Source organism: Amblyomma americanum, chromosome 7, assembly GCF_052857255.1.
Source record: "Amblyomma americanum isolate KBUSLIRL-KWMA chromosome 7, ASM5285725v1, whole genome shotgun sequence".
NCBI classification, from domain to species: domain Eukaryota; kingdom Metazoa; phylum Arthropoda; class Arachnida; order Ixodida; family Ixodidae; genus Amblyomma; species Amblyomma americanum.
The window spans coordinates 148,211,163-148,232,312 of NC_135503.1; the positions used below are offsets into that span (position 1 = coordinate 148,211,163).

The 21,150-nt window shown below is 45.4% G+C and overlaps 1 protein-coding gene across 1 annotated transcript in view; it reads right to left on the reverse strand.

Moving 5' to 3' along the window:
• LOC144097525 (iris-like) overlaps nucleotides 1-21,150 on the reverse strand; it is a 64,092-nt gene that overhangs the window by 38,506 nt on the left and 4,436 nt on the right. The window contains exon 3 of the mRNA XM_077630225.1: nucleotides 7,760-8,170. Within this exon, the coding sequence (XP_077486351.1) occupies nucleotides 7,760-8,170 (411 nt within the window). The remainder of the gene's footprint in view (nucleotides 1-7,759; nucleotides 8,171-21,150) is intronic.

Consider the following 21,150-nt stretch of genomic DNA (forward strand, 5'->3'; position numbering starts at 1 on the left):
GAGTTACTATGCGTACAGAGAAAAGAACAAAAGAATCACCCATTGACATTTTTATTACTAATTTTGATGAAAAGAGCATTTCGTCCGCTCGCTTTCATTACGACCTTAGTGACCCTTTCCTAATATTTCTAGCGGTGAAATAAGGTATGAAGAAAAAACCAGCACGTGCTTGCTTTCATCAAGCGATAACTAAGAAAAACCTTGGATCTTTCAAAGAGTCTGTTTCAGATATAACCTGGTCTTACGTGCTCTCCATTAAAGACGTGGAAGGTGCTTATGATAGCTTCCTTGATAAATTTAAAGCGCTTTACACCGAAAATTCTCCGTACAAGGCGCATGTAGCCCATCGAAAAAGCCGCAAGGAGTGGCTAACGTCACAATTGCTCAAGGAGATACAATCTAAAGAAAAAATGTACCAAGAATTCATTCATACACAAGATCTCGAACAGTGAGCAAGATACAAATTCCTCAGAAATAATCTAAACAAAAAGATAAGGCATGCTTGGGATTCGTATTATAACGACAAATTCAAATCGTTCCACTTTGATTCCCGAAGGTTATGGAACAACGTTGTTTCGAAGACTTGCACTCCTCAAGGGGTAACTATTCAAAGACGAAGTGCTAATGGGCAGAGATTAGCATTGGCCTTTAATCAATGTTTCGTTATTCGAGGATACCAAAGTACGTCAAACATATCATATGATGCTCGCATTACGCAGAGTAGCGATTCTATGTATCTAAGTCGAACTACATGTTCTGAAGTATTCACTGCATTCGTGAACATGAAGAACAGCAGATGCCACGATGCAGATGATTTGCCAATACGGCCTATGAAGCATGTTTTACATATTCTAGCTCCAAATTTAGCACATATATTTAGGTTTTGAATACGGAGTGTTCCCACAGCGCATGCAAATTGCTAGAGTGACAGCTTTGTATAAGAATTGTGATAAGCTTTGTGTACCAAATATAGGCCAGTTTCCGTGCTGCCAATATTTTCTAAAGGACTGGAAAAAAATTATCCACACCCAAATATGATGCTCTTGTGAAAAAACCAAATAATAAGAGATGCGGAGTTTCGTTTTATCAAACATAAATCTACCGAGAGTAGTATTAGTAAGCCAGAAAGAGTGTATCTTAAAAGTTTTTCGAGGAAAAAAAAGTTTCCTTGGAGTTTTTATTGATTTTTTGCAGGCTTTCGACTACATAAACCATAATATACTTTTGGCAAATCTCTTCGACTACGGCTTCAGGGGTCGTGTTCATGAGCTTGTTGCGTCATATCTTGCACACCGCTATCAGTTTGTATTATTAGATGTGGATCCTCAATAAAAAAAGCAACTGCTGGCGTGCCTTATGAAAGCATCCTTGCACCGCTTCTTTTTAACTTGTATATAAATGATATCGTAAATCAATGCCTGCATGCGAAGTGTGTTAAGTAGCAGATGACGTCTCACTGTTCTCATCAAGCGCATGTGAATATGTGATAGACCAGGCAAATTGGACACTAAGCAAACTCCATGAACGGTCCCTTAATAATCAGTTGAAAATGAATATAACTAAAACTAAGGCTATTATATTCAAACCAAAAATAAAAGCATTATTTTACCAGGCGACCTTAAGCTAGGTCTGCAAACAATAGAGTTTTTTGACAATTTTAATATACTAAGGGTACATTTCAACAGCCAGCTAAGCTGCGGCAATCATGTGAATGATGTCACAAGTAAGCTTTCTCGTTTCACAGGTATCATTAACCGTCATCGTCACTTACTTCCATGCGAAGTAAAACTTCTCCTGTATAATTCTCTCTTTGTGTCCCAAGTAACCTATGCGCACTTAGTTTAGCAAATACCTACAGGTACCAATAAATATAAAATTTACGTTTTACCGAAGATCGTTCTACGCGCAGTACTAAACGCTGGTTCTGATATAAACACATTCGGTTTATTCCGCCAGTTCAATGCTGTAAAAGTGTCTGAATTGCATAATGTAACGCTGGCCGAGAGACGAGAATGACATGAACAAAATGTGCATTACTTGTGTGACACGACGCACCTTTCGCTAAATGAAGTTTACCCTAACAGACACAGCGAACTCTGGCATATTCCAGCATGCCGCACAATATATGGTACATATAGCCTAGAAAACACGTTTACCCGTCTCTTGAGTAAGATTTACGCTGCAAAAGTTGATATATCACAAGCATGCCGCAAAGATATACAGTATGTATGTGATGCTCTTTTATCTCTTCCGTTCGGTAAAGTGTTGGCCTGATTTGAATAACAGAAGACCTGTTTTTTTGTGAAGTATTTTTTCTATTGTTTTTTTTGTTATCGTCTTTTGTTCGCGCTTCATTCGTTATTGTTTTTTCTAATGACGCGCCAACCGTTCTTAACAACTATTCTTTGCATTTTGCGACGTTACTTGTGTACGTAATTTGCATGTTGGCTGCTACCCTGCAATGTAGGGGACGAGGGGCATGTAATAATAATAATCGGTTTTTGGGGAAAGGAAATGGCGCAGTATGTCTCATATATCGTTGGACACCTGAACCGAGCTGTAAGGGAAGGAATAAAGGCGGGAGTGAAAGAGGAAAGGAAGAAAGAGGTGCCGTAGTGGAAGGCTCCGGAATAATTTCGACCACCTGGGGATCTTTAACGTGCACTCACATCGCACTGCACACGAGCGCCTTAGCATTTTTCCTCCATAAAAACGCAGCCGCCGCGGTCGGTTTCGAACCAGGGAACTCAAGCTACAATTTCTGGCTTTTTTTTCGCTCGACTCTCACTCTGTGTACATGGATATAAAATGAATTGAAAAAAGTATGCACAAAAAGGCGTGTTCTACGTCCCGTTTATAAAATACAAAAAAGACAGATGAGGGTCTGTCAAGATTGATGACTAATGTTGCAAATTTTACTTTGTGCCTTCTGATTCTATCGGTCTCACATTTCAGATTTCTGAGCCCTTCGGTGTCTTGTATCGGCACTAAACGAGTTTAAATTTCCCTGAATGTTACTTGAATAAGCATGTTTCTTTGGCAAGTGGCTAGGCTTCACACGTGAAAGCAAGCACTACCGGCTTTTTGACAATGGGTTCGCGCAGGCCGAACACGAAAATATCAAGCATTGCTTTTGCTACTTCCTGATGTTTTGTGCACGCCGTTACCTTTTCGAGTCACCAGTTCAACACTTGAACGCGCAGGAGAGCTTGGCCTATAATTCTTCTGGCGTATTTTTTCGTTATTTGTGGCGTCATACATAGCCACTCGATGAGAAGCGAACACAGACCACGGAACAAGAACTGACGCCACAGAGTCCCTTGCATTGTGGCACTCTATGTCGGGGGTTTGTGCTTGGAGCTGTAGGAGTGGCTATGTAGATAAACTAGTCCACGTGAATACAATCGTCGTGAATTAGCTGAAAGATTATTTTGGTTTACATTTTCTTCGTGAATTAGAATATTTTCGCTTGCCTTTCTGAAAACCAGTTTCTTCTCTTTTAAGAGGGAAACATGGTACAACTCCAACGTGATTACGAAGCTGAACTGCTGAAACATCCTCCGGAGTCGCCGTTTTACGAGGCAAAGGTACCAAATTTTTGTAGTGTGTGTTCGGCTGAAACGAGCAATTTGCAAGCGTCCCCTAAATAACTAAGAGTTGTATTTCTCCTCACGGGAAACGGGAAACTTCGATTTGATCAGTCGAATGGCAGTCGCGACACTGATCTCGGCTATAAGTTGCTGTATGGTGCATCCCCGCATTCTAAGGTGAGCGAATAAGAAGCCATCAGGAAGCAAACGGCTTTTTCTGGAAAACGGGAGGATGTGGCGCTCTTCAATGAGCGCACTCGCGTCGTTCCTCTGCAGCTTTTTCCGTCGTCTTGCTGCACTATCTCCTGTTATATGACTGGAAGACGACACTACAGCGCGAGAAATGACGTCACTTGAAGCGCACTGCAATTCCAGGAAAATCGAGGAAGAGCCGCATTGCAGGTGTCACTCTGCAACTCTGAGAGGATTCATATTAACCTAAATTGCTGTCTGTCCAGTGCAAAGAGCGTTAGAGGAATGAAAGCGATGTTGAGTAGGCTGTTATATGAAGACGTTTATTCCAGTGCAAAAACAAGCCGACAGACGAAGAGATGAGAACAAGTGCGAACTTATAACAAAGTTATTGTGAGTGGTTGACTCGAACATATTTGCTGTCCGACTCGAACGCATCAATTGCACATGCCCAACAAGACCTAACCAAACATTTCCTAACTGACCGCGAAGCCATTATCAGCATTCAGGACAAGAAGCACGGTCCATACACTATGGGTACACGGGGCTCACCACAAGGCGCAGTGCTGTCTCCACTAATCTTTAATCTCGCAATTCCCCATCTCCCTGCCCAACTGGCTGAGGTTGAAGGTGTACAGCATGCGCTATATGCCGACGACTTCATCATTTGGGCAACAGAGGGCAACATTGTTCAACTGGAAGACCGCCTGCAAACAGCGACGAGCGTAGTGGAACGCTATGCTACGTACTGTGGTCTCCAGCGCTCTCCTCAAAAATCAGAATTCGTACATCTCCGCCCCTCGCAGAGATGTAAGACCCCAATACTTCTCTCTCTGGCTAGCGGACCCATACACGAAGCCACTGAGATTAGAGTCCTCGGACTATTTAGTCACCAGAACCGTCGCGCTGACACAACCATAGCCAAGCTTCGCAAGGTTGGCGATCAAGTGGGCCGCATGGTCCGCCGCGACTCCAACAAGCGTGGGGGCCTCAGAAGTATGGATGTGATGCGACTCGCCCATGCTTTTGTGACGAGTCGAATTCTATATTCGACTCCATACCTGCACTTGCGCAAGCATGACGAAGACATCTTGGTGGTTACTCTCCGCAAGATGATCAAAATAGGCGCTCGACCTCCCGATCTCTACCTCAAATGCGAGGCTCCTTGCACTGGGGGTGGTGAACACCTATCAGGAGCTGCGCGAGGCGCACCTCACTAATCAATACACGCGTCTTGCCCAGACCGTGTCCGGTCGTCGCCTACTGGGCCGGCTGCATATACAACATGACCATCGCATTGAGGAAAGGGTACGAGTGCCAGAACTATGGAGAGGTGCCCTCCGTGTTCTACCCCTTCCTACCAAAATGGACAGAGAACCACAATGGACGGCGTCAGGCGCGGGCGAATGCCCTGCACCGCCATTATGGCTCCAGACACAGCGTTTTCTATGTAGACGTTGCGGGCCCACATCATCCCAGGGTAGGATCGTACACGGCTGCAGTCGTTCACGAGGAAAGACAGGTGAACGGTCTCACTTTTAAGGCACTTAGCACAACCCACGCGGAGGAGGTAGCAATCGCCCTAGCCGCCTCCCACGTTGAATCTAAATTCATCATATCTGACTCGCGAGGGGCTTGCCAGAACTATGAACTGGGCTGGATAACGCCAACAGCGCAACGAATACTTCGGAGAGCAGCTCGTGATCAGGACCCCACGACCCGATTTCTCATTTGGACTCCAGGCCACAAGGGCTTACCAGGGAATGAGGCCGCCAACTCGGTCGCCCGCGCACTCACTAACCGCGTCCCCGACGTAGACCCTACCGATCTGGACAAGGACACCTATCCTCTGTTAACTTTCAAAGATATCTCCGCTTATTACCGGGACTCGCAGCGTCAGTACCCGGCTCCTCTCAAGGGGCTAGGGAAAGCAGACGAGAGAATACTGCTTAGACTTTTTACTAGCACTCTAATGTGCTCGGCAGTGCTCAAACATTTCGACACTTCTTTCTCTGGCCTCTGCTCTTTCTGTGGGGAGGTGGCTGACACGTTCCACATGTTCTGGGCATATCAACACAATCCTTCTCTTCCACCCCTAACCCCTTCTCCTACCCGAGATGACTGGGAGGCGGCCTTGCTCAGCTGCGGGGACCTACGGGCTCAACAAGCCCTAGTTCAGCGACCTCGAGTGGCGGCCCAGACCAATAGGGTCCCTGAATAAGGGACTCCACGTAGTACTGTAAGGGGAGCGGCCCACTAGGGATTGCTCACCACGCAACCTCTCTGCAATATTCAAATAAATGCTTTCACCACCACCACCAACAAGGCCAGCTTTTGGCCGGGGAGGGAAATGTAGCCGTTGCTACCGCAGTCTTTTAAAAGTTTAGGGGTGGTTCAGAATCTCTGATTTCAGGCGTGGCCTGTTCACTGCGTCATTTGATGACGGCAGTCTCGAAAGAAAGGGTGCAGTTCCTATCATCGTAGAGCACAAGCAGTGGCTCACGAGGGAACACTTGTTAATATTTATTATTTACAGGCACAGCAATGCACTACAGATTTTGGCAGAGTGGATATATAACACAGCACAAAATTAATTGCAAGGAACAGAACAAAGTGAATACAAAAGTACGCTGCTGGGTCACTACATTCAAACTTCATTGTTCAACTCGATGCGCAGCAAAAATGGGCAAAACACACACAAAAAGCAAAAAAGAAACATCTGAGCTATTTCACAGTCAGCAGAGGTTGGCGATAAAAAAAAAATGAAGGTTGAGTCACTATCGTAATATCAAATTATTTCAGTCAGTTACTGCACTGGGAAAAAAGAAAATTTAAAACAATTATTTTTATACGAAATAGTTTCATAGTTGTTCTCTCTGCCTTGTGGAATATCCGGAAGAAGATATAATTATATCAGAGATATAACGTTGTAGGGTGTATTTACAATCTGATACATAAATTTTAGTCGGGAAACTCAATTACGCTCGGTTAGTTGCGGCAAGTTGGCTCGTTTTAAAAGTTCTTTGAATGACGTGAGGGAGAAATTATTGTACATACAGCTAATGGCCTTTTTCTGCACTTGTTCAAGTTTCTAATCTTAGTTTGTGTAAAAGGGTTTCAGACAATTTCTTCGGACTCGGGTACCGCAAGTATAATTGTGTTTTATGCAAGTTAACGGACATTTATTGTGGACAATTTCAAAGCTCTTCTGAGGAAACATTTACCTCTGGGGTCGTCCTCCTGCGCAACGTTCCCACTTACGGCTTCCTAAATTTCTCAAGTTCTTACTAACCTTGGCTTGCAGCGCGAGTAACTGTAGAACAGTAAACCGCAGCTTTAGCAACATCAGCGTTGGCGACCGCCACATAAGTGTCATAAAATTACGCAGAACTTAAAAACACTTACATGCGAATTGTACTCCACAAATAGTTTCCTGGCTACTAGTGCAGCTGATTGCGCAACAGGCAGGGAATGTCGAGTAAAAAAAAGAAAATCGTCCCCGTTGTGTCCCATTCCTTGCGCAGCGCAAGCTTCGTCCTGCAGAAAGCCGCTTAATTTCGGTGACCGCATGCTCTTTCGCACACCGCGGTGTGCCCCTTAGTAGTAGTGCTCAGTGGTTGAGACATCTACAAGTCACATCACAAGAACTACAGTATAATCGTTGCTTTTTCCTTTCAATTCGTTCCAAGTCTTAAGAATTGGAAACGGCTGCAAATGAACAAACATATATTGCACTGTAGTTTATGTCTGCCTCACGTAATCTAATACTTCCTTGTGACGGAAATTGTTACAAATTATTTACGATGTAGATTCGAATATCGCGTCATCAAGTTCTCTTATGTCTTATGCATCATTTAAAGGCAAACATACATGTTAGAAGAAGTGGCGACTCTGTCCCTTTAAGCTGTAATTTTCGGCCAAGAAACCCGCATGCAGCGCTTTAACGCAGGCGCTGCAAAGAAACACACTTCCGTCACCTGCATATTGGCCAGACAGCACAGCAGCTTGGCCGGCGTAAGGCTGTGCTCGAAGGTAGCCAGCCGCTCCATGCGGGGCAGGAACACCACCATGCACTTGTTGGGGTCCTGGTAGGGGATCTCTAGCGCCAGGGCGTCCAGGTCACCGCAGTCGCCGACGCGGAAGCGGCCCCGGCGCTTCATCACGCGCACGGCACGCATCTTGGTCGGGCTCTCGTGAAAGTCCCCGTGGCTCTGCTCGAAGCGCTGCCGCCAGCGGCCCTTGACGAACAGCACTGCGATGGAGACGAGCAGCACCGGGTCCCGGCCGGTCGTAGGCGGGAAGCCGAAGACCGTGTACTCGCGGAAGGCGAACGAGGTGAGGGCGCGGATCCACAGGTCCATGCGGATGGCTGCGCTGCCCATGTCGGCCTGCGCAAGAGGAAGGCGTCACCATAAACCGGCCGAACGTTAGTTTTTAAGTGCGCTAGCACTTATAGGGGCCGTTCTCCACACTTAGCTGTTGTGTGTTTGTAGTCTCTCCACCCGTTTGTCTGAAACCTGCTTTGTAGCAGGCTCCCACCTACCAACTAGGTTGTGGGCAGCCTCCCCAGATGTTTACGTATAAATATATAAATCTCGCAGGTTGCCCACTTGCCACTGCCCCCTTGTTAAGAGCAGACAGCCCACCGGGCAGGTGAGAGTTATATTAATGATTTGTCGTTAGAGGCTGCTCGGGAAGCGCAACCAGGGTCTCACGAGTCTCAACGATCGCAGCCCCTACCACTGCAATGGGAGTGATGTACCGGTTAGTCACTGCACCATTGCTGCAGGCAGTGGTTAGGGCGCTCGGCTACTGATCCGGAGTACCCGCGGTCAAACCCGATCGCGGTGGCCGCGTTTCGATGGAGGCGAAATGCTAAGGCGCCCGTGTGCTTTGTGATGTGCGTGCGCGTTAAAGATCCCCAGGTGATCGAAATTACTCTGAAGCCTTCCACTACGGGACCACTTTCTTCCTTTCTTTCTTTAGTTACTCTTTTATCGTTTCCCTTAACTCGCAGTTCCGGTTTCTGCCGAAATGTGAGACAGATACGGCGCCACTTCCTTTCCCCCAAAAGAACAATTTTTATTTCATTTTCTTACTGCTGCAGGAGCGGTATCGGGAATCCAACGGATCTACAATGTAGAGAATGACCACGTCTGCATACATGAGCATTAAAGCATTATCGCTTTTCGCACATTGAATCCGAACAACAGAACTAAAGTGCAGCCAAAATGAAAGCGCAGAAAATTCTCGTCTGGCTGAACTACGCTAAATCGATAGTCGTTTTTCGTTGTTCTGATATGTTCTGAGATGGCTTGAGCTAAGCAGAAAAACGAAGATCTCTTCAACAATCTGGGAAGAGAAGAACAACGGAATGATGGAAGAAGGCGAAAAACGAGACTGACAAAGTATAGTTGAAACCACCAATTCGCATTTTATTACGGGCGTGCTTATTGTCACGGAACAAGGGATCGATATAAAGAATAACTGTGCGCTGCCGGAGATCGATAGCGGCCCCATTCTAACGGAGGAATTCAACACCCACAATGAGACCACGAGTTCAATCACGGAGAAAAAGGCAGCTCACAACGAACGTAGAGTTGCGGTTCAGGACACGAGTTGTACACTGCCCAAGCGGAGTGATGGGTCCGCCAGCCGTGCGGACTTATGTGCGATGTCATGCTGTCGTAACTTTTTTTGGAAGGGCTGCCAATTTTCCGCTTGGAATTAAAAAAAAACGGCTGCATTTGTCCAGCAACAGGCTAATGCTGAGGCCGTCGATGACCACAGGTATTAGAAGTAAAAACTGGTCCTCAAGTTAAGAAGCTTTTATCGTCGATACCTTTAATTTCCTGTCGACCTGAATCAGTAAAGGCCACCATAAGATAGGGAAGCGAGCACGAGGAGAGGTGCTTCAGTGTTTCTTTCCTGATCTCGTTTTCTGTGGTTAATTTGGTGTACATTCTGTGTAGCTGACTAACAGAAGAATACCTTCAGACAGAGCAGGGAGCACTAAAGAAGATGCTTCTGCGTTGCTTTCCTGATCTCATTTTTTGTAATCAACTAGGTTTGCATCCCGTGTAGCTGACTCGGTGAAGGCCGCCATCAGACAGAGCAGCGAGCACGAGGAGAGCTGTTGGAGCGTTTTATTTTTTATCTAATTTACTGTTATCAGCGCGGTGTGCATGCAGTGCAGGTGAATCAGTGAAGTCCACCGTCAGATAGAGCAGCGAACACGAGGAGAGCTGGTTGAGGCTTCATTCCTGATCTTATTTTCTGTGACTAACTCAGTGTGTCTGCTGTGTACCTGCTTCGCAAACGTAGGCTTAAGATGTATCCATTAGCATGAGAAAAGCAGTCTCAGTGCTTCAGTTGTTATGTCACTTCCTGTGATTATTATGGGGATAATATGGGGGAATTTAACGTCACTCATAAAAAGGGTACTTAGACTCGTGTAGTACCATGTGGAAGGTGTGGTGCTACATGGGGAAGAAAAGTGCCATTCGGAAGAAATCCGTTTCAGGCTGCATACTGCTCCTCCACATTATCTTTTCGTCCGCCATTTGCAATGAGCGAAGCGGCTTTACCTCGTCGTTGAGATCATGCATTTTTCGGGAAAAGTCACGACATACTTTGGCTGATATATAAGGCACCGTGCTAACATCTTATGGGCCCAAACTGATGCGAAAAGTCCCCGCACTGACCGTCATAAAGAGAAGATGAATCAGTTCAACTGTTTTTTTTTGTCTGGGGCCAAGCGGATTAAGTGCTGCACTTAATTAGCAGGTCATTTCACTTATGGGAAGCCCACAGTTGCTCGGGGTCGACAGCTCTGTCACTCCTCCAAAATAAATTCTGAAAGTGAGGCCATACTCTAAATTTGTTCGGGAATTTTTGCTTCACAGGGAGGATGAGTGCTCACGTGGGCAGGGTCAGGTGTACCTCTGCTGACTGGAGTGAATTCTGCAATCTCGCTTGGAGCTGCATGAAATATACAGGGTACGGCAATGTGGTGGATCTTTTCATCCTTTGCTAGTTACACTAAAGGCGAGCGCCATTTGTTGAAAGTGGTGCTACATTTGCTCATTTGAGAGTTTATCTAAATAGCGTATGCATGTATAGCTGGCTTGTACAAAATTGCCTTCTGATACAGCAAGTATGAAAAATCGCGCGCTTCATTCTTGTTCTAATTTGCTCCTACTAAATCAGAAGTGTGTGTGTGTGTGTGTGTGTGCGTGTGTGTGTGTGTGTGTGTGTGCGTGTGTGTGTGTGTGTGTGTGTGTGTGTGTGTGTGTGTGTGTGTGTGTGTGTGTGTGCGCGCGCGCGCGCGCGCGCGCGCGTCTGTTTGTGTAGCCCTCTGAGCCAGAAGTGTCTTCTAATGACGCAGCGAAGATGGGAGAAGTTGATGCAGTCTTCCATTTCTGAACTGATTCTCTCCTTAACCTAATAACCTGCCAATCGCATGGCTTGCTAAATATTAATATAGCAATTAGGATGAGGAACCAGGTAGTAATACATTTTCTTCTCAATTGGGTGAAATATATCGCATATGAATAATTAGTAGAAGTGCTGTGTTAGTAAAAATCATACGCCGTGTATTTAGCGACAGGACACTCCTAGGCGCATGTTTCTGTTCATACGTGGTGATATTTACATTCAAGGACACAACTTTGGAAGCATAGTTTCTTCCTAAACAGATGATCCAATTATGGCTGTCATGTGACAGCAAAAGCATGACACATTTCGGAAAGTGGCGCAATAGCTTCTGACCAATATCTGCGCAGCCCTATGTAGTGTGAGTAAGGCACTCCAGAAGAGCTATCATCCGCGTCGCAGCAAATATGCGCAGGTTTCTCTACATCACCGTATAATCGGCATCCCATGCCTCAACCAGTGCTTATTCATAAGATATTTTATTCTGTAAATCACTAACTCGGAGGCACATACACATACTTGGTCGCCTTTGCAAGAAAAAGATAACAGTTTGTGTCCTATAGCTGCGATAAATGGTAATGACATCTGCCGGGATATTAAAAAAACGAATACACTTCCCACGCACTATGCGACATTTGGACAAGCAAGACAAGAAACGTCGCCATTATACTTCACTGTGTTCAGGCACTAATGGCGGCAATGGTTTGTTTTGTTTCGTAATAATGACATACTTGAGCGACACTGCTGCAAAGCCAGTGCACGAGAGATTAAACGGCCACCCTCATGTGCAAGCTAAACCCTGTTGCCTCACAGAATGTGCGCGCCTAAAAATAAGCTGTTAACTCAAGCATCAAACTACAGGTACCGCTTGCCATGCGCAGCTTTTATAACATGTCTGCAGCTTGCTTTATAGCGCAACCTAAAAAAAGGGCCCCTGAAAATCTCGAATACCTCTTTTCTACTTCCTCCTTCGTCTGATCTGTTTTTCACATATGACCATTAAGGAAAATACACGTAAGCCAGTTTTGCTGCTTTTTCTCCGCCTTGTGCAATAAGGAAGACCACAGGATACCACCGTCGAGCTTAAAATAGATCACTTGGCTACTGCATCTTAACATAGCCTCCTATATTTTCTGTGCCTGGGCATGGGCTGAAAAGTGGCCGTTCAAGCAAGATAAAGGGTACCAGCGCTTCTTTCGGGTTGAAGTGTGAAATGGTGAGGAGAGGGGTTGACAACGCGCAATGGGCGTGTGCTGGGGGTTTGCGCGCATTTCGCACTGTGCCCGAAGTGGGTTGTCTGCGATGCGAGCGCCTCATCACGGCAAGTCGCAAAACTAGGCTTGCCGTGATAAACCAGATGAATGTTTATTTTAATTCGTAGAGGAAGTAAAATTTAGAGGAGAGGCCATCACGTGACATTTTTTGAAGCCGGAAAAGAGCTCAGCGCCATATTGTCCGAGCGCGCTCTACTTTTCTCCACGCTCGCGCGATTCAAACCCAGTGGACTCCAGTGAGAATGGCGCTGTTTCTGGCAGTTGTTAATGTACGGGAGACCCTTGAAATATTCGTGCGAGACATTCAGCTGCCTCCAGTTACTGTCCTGGGCCGCATTAGTCTCCGCGTCGTGTCCGCTGTCTTTTTCGGACGAAACAATCCGGCCTAGGACGTTACCAGGTAGCATTCGGCGAAAGCGCATATCATAACTGAGGTAAGCGTGGGAAGGCACTTTCACTTACTGCGGTTGCCCAACATGAGAGTGTCTGTCAAAGCTTTTGCCTGCTTCGTTTTGCGACTCCGGAGGTATGCGTCTCTGGGGTCAATGCAACATAACGAACTGTCAATGCAGTTAATGTATAAGATGTGTGACAGCTGTGATTGCTCCCTATGAAGAATCCATCACTTGGGCGCAGCTGAAGACATAATTGGCAAGAACTGATGCGAATAATTCGAATGAGCGTTCATAAATAAACGTTCAAAGTTCTTTATGAAGCATGCAGCATAATACGAGTCCCACCCAGAAAAAAGAAAGCACACGAGGGTATACATTACACTCACAACTACAGTTTTGTTTCCGCGATTCTGCGCATAAATACACAGCTCCAGTAAAAATGTAAAAGAATAACTCAGAGCTAAAATATCATGCACAATTGTTGGTTGGTTGGCTTCAAGTAAAGCTGGCGCATACCTACTACTGAGAGTGGCCAAGCGCTTCTTGTTAAAGTAGTCTTTTTTTCTGATGTATACATAGTGTCACCAAAACAGAAACTTACTTGACAGGCTTCACTGCGTATAATCTTTCCTCCCTGCGTCAGTGTATATCATGGATCACGCTTTGTGCTTCATGATTCTTCTGATCGGGATAGTCCATTTTAATGCAGCGTAAAATATTACTTTGTTCTGAGTCTGCTTCATGAACTTCCTGTACATGACTACCCTGCAAGCTTTCCATGGCCAGCTTGCTAACATGAGTGGATGTTTTTTGCCCTTGCAGCAATATGGGCTTTGAGAACATAATGATTTGTAAACGCAGAGTTGTCATATGCACTCATGACGCAGCAAAAAATCTTTCCGGATACATTTCAGCTTTATGCAGGAAATCCCTGAGCTAGGTGTTTCATTTCAGGACGGAGTGAAGAGTGTGGTCGAAAAACTAGCCATTCTATACACGCAATGGCTTATGACCTCGAGCGCACCAGCAGCTTAGAAGAACGCTAATATTATCCTAATTCTAAAGAAAAGGGACGTCAAGGGCTTGAAGTATTACTGAGCGATCAGCTTACTGTAGGTTGCCTAAAAGTTATTTAGTATGGTAATTTGAAATGGAATCAGGACAACTTTTGACTTCAATCAACCAAGTGATCAGGCGGACCTCCGTAAGGGATACTCGACAATATACCATATTCATACTGTAAATCAGGTGAAACCTAAATTCGCAGCCAATAGGCCTATAACCAACTCCTACATTTAGCTTTCACTGACTACGAGAAAGCATTTGACTCTGTCGAAACCTCACCAGCCATCCAGGCATTGCGAAAACAGGGTTAATGTGAAAATATTAAAATATATAACGGCTGCACAGCGGCTACCACAGTGCTTCATGAAGTCAGCAATAAAATTCCAATACCGAAAAATGTGTGACACGTAGACACGATCTCGCCAATGCTATTCACCGCTTTTTAGTGGAGATGTTCGATGCCTGGATTAGGAACGGTTGGGGATAAGAGTTATTGAAGAATACCTAAGTAATTTGCGATTCGCTGATGACATCGTCTTGCTAAGTAACCAAAGAGATGAGCTGCAAAGCGTAATAAATGAGTTAGGCAGGCAGAGCAGAAGAGTAGATCTGAAATTTAACGTGCAGAAGACCAAAGTAATGTTAACAATCTCGGAAGGAAACAGCGGTTCACAATTGGCAGCCAGGTGCTACGAGCGCTGAGGGAATACGTCCGCTTAGGGCATCTAGAGGCCGCTGATCCAGATTATGAGAGGGAAATAACTAAAGAATAATGATGGGGTGAAGCGCATATGGCAGGTTGCCTCTGATCATGAGTGGAAGTTTGCCAGTATTCCCGAAAAGGAAAGTATACAACAGCTGTATTTTACCGGTACTCATCTGCGGGGCACAAACGGCGAGGCTAGAGGAAAGGGTTCAGCCTATGTTAAAGACTACGGAGCGGGCTATGGAAAGAAAAATGATAGATGTAACATATGAGACCGGACCTGGCAAAGTGGGTGAGGGAACGAACGAGGGTTAATGGCGTCCTGGTCGAAATCAAGAGGAAGAAATGGGCTTGGGGCAGGGAATGTATTCCAAAGGCAAGATAAATGCCACTAATTAAAGGCAAGGAACTGGATTTCAATAGAAGTTAAGCGTAGCACGAGGCGGCAGAAAGTTACGTGGGCGGATAGGATGAAGGAATCTGCGGGGATACGGGGGCCACAGCTCGCAAAATGACACGGTTAATTGGAGAGACATGGAAGAGGCCTTTGCGCTTCAGTGGACGCAGTCAGGCTGATGATGATGTTTGGATGGTATTGCGGTCATAAACGCCACAGTTATTATAATACAATGATCAGTTATGATCATTGGAACATTGGAAGAGCACGCATAAGATGTAACAACGAGTTTTCGCGGCCGCCGTTGGCATGGGGCCTACCGGAAACCTAGGGCTGAAACGGGCGCGAGCGGTTCGCACACATTCGCAGTCACACGCACATTTCACGAACAAGATAAAATACATTTATTTGCAAAATACTCTGACGGCTGCACCTCAGCGGACGCTGTAAAGACTCATTGGCAAAAAAGAGCCCGACTGCTGCCCATTGAACCCCGGCGGTCTCCAGACACTGCTGACCAGTATCGCTTCAGACCAAACGGTAGTGTGACCGACGTCGCCAAACGCGTCCAAATCCGTGCACACACTTGGACGTTCACGTAAAGAGAAAACGTCTGCAAACGGCGATAACGACTGTTCAACGGCACACAACGTTTTGAATCTCTGATGAACGGTGCGAAGTTAACCTGAAGGTATCCCGAGTCCCGACGGCGCCGAGCGATGACGCAGTAGGCGAAACTCATCGCTGTCAACGTGCACGAAAAATCAATCCACACTACATGCAAACACGGCTTTCACTGAATTTCAGCTTGGGATACGACTTGGCTGCACTATCGTCGAACTGCAAGAACAAATTTGCTTCGCCGACAGGCCAACGCGACTAGGGGAGGCGGCCATATTGGTATAAGTCCGTGAGAACCTTAAGCGCGGATGAGCATCTTGTTTGCGTGTTTTTTTTTTATTTCTCGCAGTACTGCGGCGACTATATTGGCTGAAGAGGGGTCTATTGAACGGTAGATGCCGCTGCATTCTTTAGTTGTATCCTACTTAGAATGTCATTAACCCGCGTTTGTTCCCTGACCCATTCTGGCCTATTCATGCCTCTCAACATTGAAACTATGGTTTTCCTTTCCAGAGCTTGCTTAGCTGTCCTTAACTCAACCTCAAGCCCTTTTCGTTAGCCTCCACAAGTCAGAACAGGCAAGGCACACCTGTTATATGCTTTTCAGCATTATTCTAATAGGATGTTGTGGGCAAATACTACACCATGGTGGATAAATCCTGCTTTAGTGAGGGAGTGTGTTGCCTGTTCTGGTCACTGAGATCTGGTAGAACCGAAGGCATTGCAATAGAAGTCCCCCGACACGCGGAGCTTTTTTTTAATCCGGTTGAGAATTGCGGGACATCGCAATTCCAACCTCGGTCCTCATGAAAGCGAGGTGGATGCTCTACCTCTGCGTCATAGCTGGTTTACCTCTACGCCATTGCATGCATGCGCAATCACATGTTTCAAAAAATCAGATCCATTTCAAGACGCCAGCACCCCCTCAGTGTTCGGCAGTTAACGGCTGGTGGAAGTCTAACCTGTTTGCCTACAGCTGTGTTTCACATTCTTTCATTTTCTCTGATTGTGCACGTACATTAGAAAGTTTTTTTTCTAAAGCGTGCACGAAAACAAAAGTCGGTGTGGGCGTCGCCGTCGGCGCGACGGAAAAACCCCGAGTGGTAGAAAAGGTGGCTGTTACAAGAGGTTTCCACAGATGGCGCCGGTTACACCAGCGGCGCACGGAAACCCCCTGACTCTCGGGTGGTGAGTCAGACACGCTACCGCTATGCCACGCAGGTCCTCTCGTGGGGCTTTGCATGTATGTCGTGTGGTCTTTCACAATATGATTGCGATTGTGAAACAGGAAGCAGTGTCCGTGCTTGCCTGGGGAAGAGCAATCACTCCGCATCCTTTAAGGGTGGAGCTTAATTGTCTCCCCATTTTTTTTTTCAGACAATATTGCAGATGTTTAAATCAACCTTTCTCTAACTGTTGAGAAAAAGCAATCTTGTACCCTTTACACAGAAGTGGGAACCGATTACAATTAGAATTACTTCATATACTACACATATTATTTGGTTGTTGAAGCATAATGCAATGGTTTCAGGCTTCTCTGACTAATCGATTCCAGTTAGTTGAATATGAAAAGCAACCTTCGGGGTGTGCTGAAGTATTGTCCGAAGTGCCTCAAGGTACAGTATTAGCTCTATTTCTTTTTGTTTTTGTTCATAAATGACATTGTAGACAACCTCGACTGTATGGTCCGTACGCTCGTAGACGACTGTATCATTTACAAAGATTATTAATTCTTAACAACTCACTAGTGCAAGCTTCCGAATGGTGCAAACACTGGCAGATGCGCTTAACTTAGATAAAACTGCCTCTATAACATTGACGAGAAAAAAAATCCTCTAATCTTAACTTATGATATTCAAAACCAGAATATAAATAAAGTTGATGAACATAAGCACTTAGGAATTTTGATCTCATCGGATTTGAAATGGAATTGACATGTTTTGTATATTACATCTAAGGCACTCACTGCGCTCTACTCGTTGAGGCGTTCCTTAACATCGGCTGCCCCTGACACCAAATTATTTGCGTACACCTCACATTTTCGTTCGGTACTAGAATATAGCATAATTTGCTGGTTTCCGTCTACTAGCCACAGCATTGATAAATTAAAAGCGTTCAGCGGAAGACCATTAGATTCATTTATAAGAAGTACCGCCACAGCGATTCCCCTACAGCACTTTTGCTCAAAGCTGGTCTTCCAATGATACAAAACAGGCCCAATTCCTTGCGGCTAAACTTTCTTTTTCTCCTTTAAGTGATGCATTCAAGATAGATAAAATTAAGTACTTGTCATTTTCTAACTCAGTAAACTCGAGAACAAAGCATACTAAGCACATTAGCGAGTACAGATTTCTTAGTGACATTCAAATCTTCGTTCTTTCCGCAAGCCATCACCGCCGCTGTGGCTCAGTGGTTGGGGCGCTCGGCTACTGATCCGGAGTTCCCGAATTCGAACCCGACCACGGCGGCTGCGTTTTTATGAGGCAAAACGCTAAGGCTCCCGTGTGCTGTGCGATGTCAGTGCAAGTTAAAGATCCCCAGGTGGTCAAAATTATTCCGGAGCCCTGCACTACGGGCACCTCTTTCTTCATTTGTTCTTTCACTCCCTCCTTTACCCTTCTCTTAAGGCGCGGTTCAGGTGTCCAACGATAAATTAGACACATACTGCGCCATTTCCTTTCCTTGAAAATCAATTAAAAAAGCCATCCGTGATTGGAATGCGTTGCCGAATGATGTGGCCGCCTGTAATTCTTTTGATGCTTTTTTGGAAGGATTTCCAAATCTTGAACTGAAATAATATGCACTGTTTTGCAACGGTTTGTTTTTATTTTGTTTTCTGCGTACATGATTTATCGCTTTGTATTGCATAGCCTTCTTCTCTTTTTCAAGTTATTTTGCAGCCAAGATTTCTTTATTTATATTATTTTCATTCCTGAAGTAACCTGACTGCAAACGTGTTCTTGTGTGTATACAATTTATCGCAGTCCGGCAACAGCCTGCACGATGAGGCTAGCAGTATGCTGTATATAAAATAAATAAATAAATCTGGATATAACAGATTTTAGTGGTCGGTTACAACTTACAAAACGCCGGGTGCGGAATTACAAAATAGGAATAGATCTGCTGTTGCGTTATTCTTCTCCCCAACTCACAGACGACAAGCAAGCCACTGCTGCGGAATGTGCACAGCTGAAGCGCACAACTGCTTGCGCCTGACACTGAATATTAGCGCTGCCTGTCAATGTAGCGGATTCGTTATTGGAAAACTTTGCGTGCCTTGAAGTGCTGTAACTTAGTCTCATGTTAAGCTTTTTGAGAGCTCCGCTTCGTATGAAAGTCGCATTGCTGGCGAACGGTATAAGGTTTTGCACAATAATATTGAGGGAACAGCAAACGTTCTCAAAAGGAAATAAAACCAGCGAATACAATACGACAACTGAAGGAAAAGCAGCTTGAAAAGTTAAGATGAGGCTGTTGCAGTTAGAGCAAAATATATACATTTTTTCATAATTTCATAATGCTTCCCGACACACATATGAAATAACTCACCCTTGAAATAAGAAATAATGCAGAGTGGTGAAAAACGCAAACACTGACTTCAATGCTCGTTCGTCTGTGTTTTTGTTGCGCTGCCGTCGTTCCTTGTAGTGTGAAATGTGAACAAGCCAGTATACAAAGTAAAATACTTGTTTGGTAGTAGTGTTACGCTATTGTGATATTAGGTATCACAGTTGTTTGAGATGAAGCAGTTATGGCGACTGTTTCTATAGAAGATGGGCTATTTTAAATTTTTGAAGATAAAAAATTTTGTGAGCTTCCCATAATTTGTGCGAATAATGTGTAGTAAAAATCGATTACTGCTGTTAAATCTTTCCTTTATGAGTATAGATGATGGTCTCCTTGTTGATTCGTTCAGAGGGAGTGGTATTTTTCGCAGATTTATATAGCAGGACTGCTAGATTAGAGGCAAGCACATGTGCGATCGCGATTACAGAGATTCCTCGTTAGTACCGAATTCGCCGCGCCTTCGTTCAGCGCAACAGGCCTATTCGCGGAATCCACCGCGCTCCCCCTTGTCTTTGCCTCACCGCCTCGTGCATTTCACATGTGGCCGGACGTTCTGTGCATGCAGCCGCAAGGCGTAGCGTCGGCACGCATCCGCAGCAGCCTACGTGGGCGAAACTTCCGTCCAGTGCTGCGTCTTTAGCGGGACGTCTTCGAGTTAGCCCCCGCTCGCCCGTGCGCAGAGAACGTCGGAGTATAAACTTGCCTTATGAGCCGAGCTCAACCACGGGCGCATTCAAGATTACTTCGACATTCCAAGTAGCGGCGGTTGGCGGGCAAGAATGAACGAGTCCTCATTTTCTCATCACCACCTCCTCTTCGTAGCAGTGAACAAAGAGGCACCTCGTATTTCGAGCTAAACAACGACCCGACGATGTTTCTTTCCGGAACTCCGTGTTACCGCACAAAAGAAAAAAGCAACGCATTGCTAGCGATGATTAAGTTTGCGACAGCGCCCTGCCAGTGCCGCTACGCCGAGCGGCCTACCACTTTCTTGTTTACTCTGACATTACAGATGATGTAAACATTGTATTTTTAATGTTTAATGTTTAAAGTCATGGGCCACATACTAGCAGCGAAGGGAACCAGTAGCGCTCGTCCCGAATGGTGCCTTTTCTGAGTTCGATATTTACCGCAAGGACAGAACTGATGGCTCGCGCCGAGGTGGTGCACTTATCGCCACGAAAGATGAATCGAACTGCTCTCGCCTAGACGTTCAATCTCTGCTTGAGCTGTTATGGCTTCTCTGCATCGCAACTTTGCCAAACCTCCAGCGACACTACTTTTGTGCCCCTCTTCCGTTACGTACTGAGTACCATATATGCTACACTTCAAAACACACCCCTCATTCATTTTGGCGACCTCAGTTTCCCGTCGGTAAAGTGGTCTGTTACCGCGTAAACGCCAACAAGATGCACTTCATCAAGCGAATTCGTAAACACGTGCCTTACTTTCGGTTTAAGACAGTTTGTTGCTCCTCCTACTCATGTCACAAATCACTCAGCCAGTATTTTCGACCCTATTCCAACTACTCAAGCTGTGATGGCTCCGGAAATCCCTTCATGGAATCCGATGTCGCAAGTGTGCTTAACTCTGCATTTTCTCCGTCTTCACCAATGAACCTGCCGATAACCATTATGACATCCCATTATAGAGCGCCTGGTCATGGAAAACATTTCATATGAACACCATGGCATTGCTAAAATTATTGACTTATATGCCAATACTTTATCCTCGTGTATTGATGGCATTAATACAAAGGTGTACAAGATAATAACAATATCCGCAGCGTCCTTCTCTCATGTGCCAGCAATCGCTTACTGGAGGATAATTAACAATCCGTCCATCACGTGGTAAACTCATCGCTGCGTTCAAGAAAGGTAACCGTTCATCCCAATACAATTATCGCCCG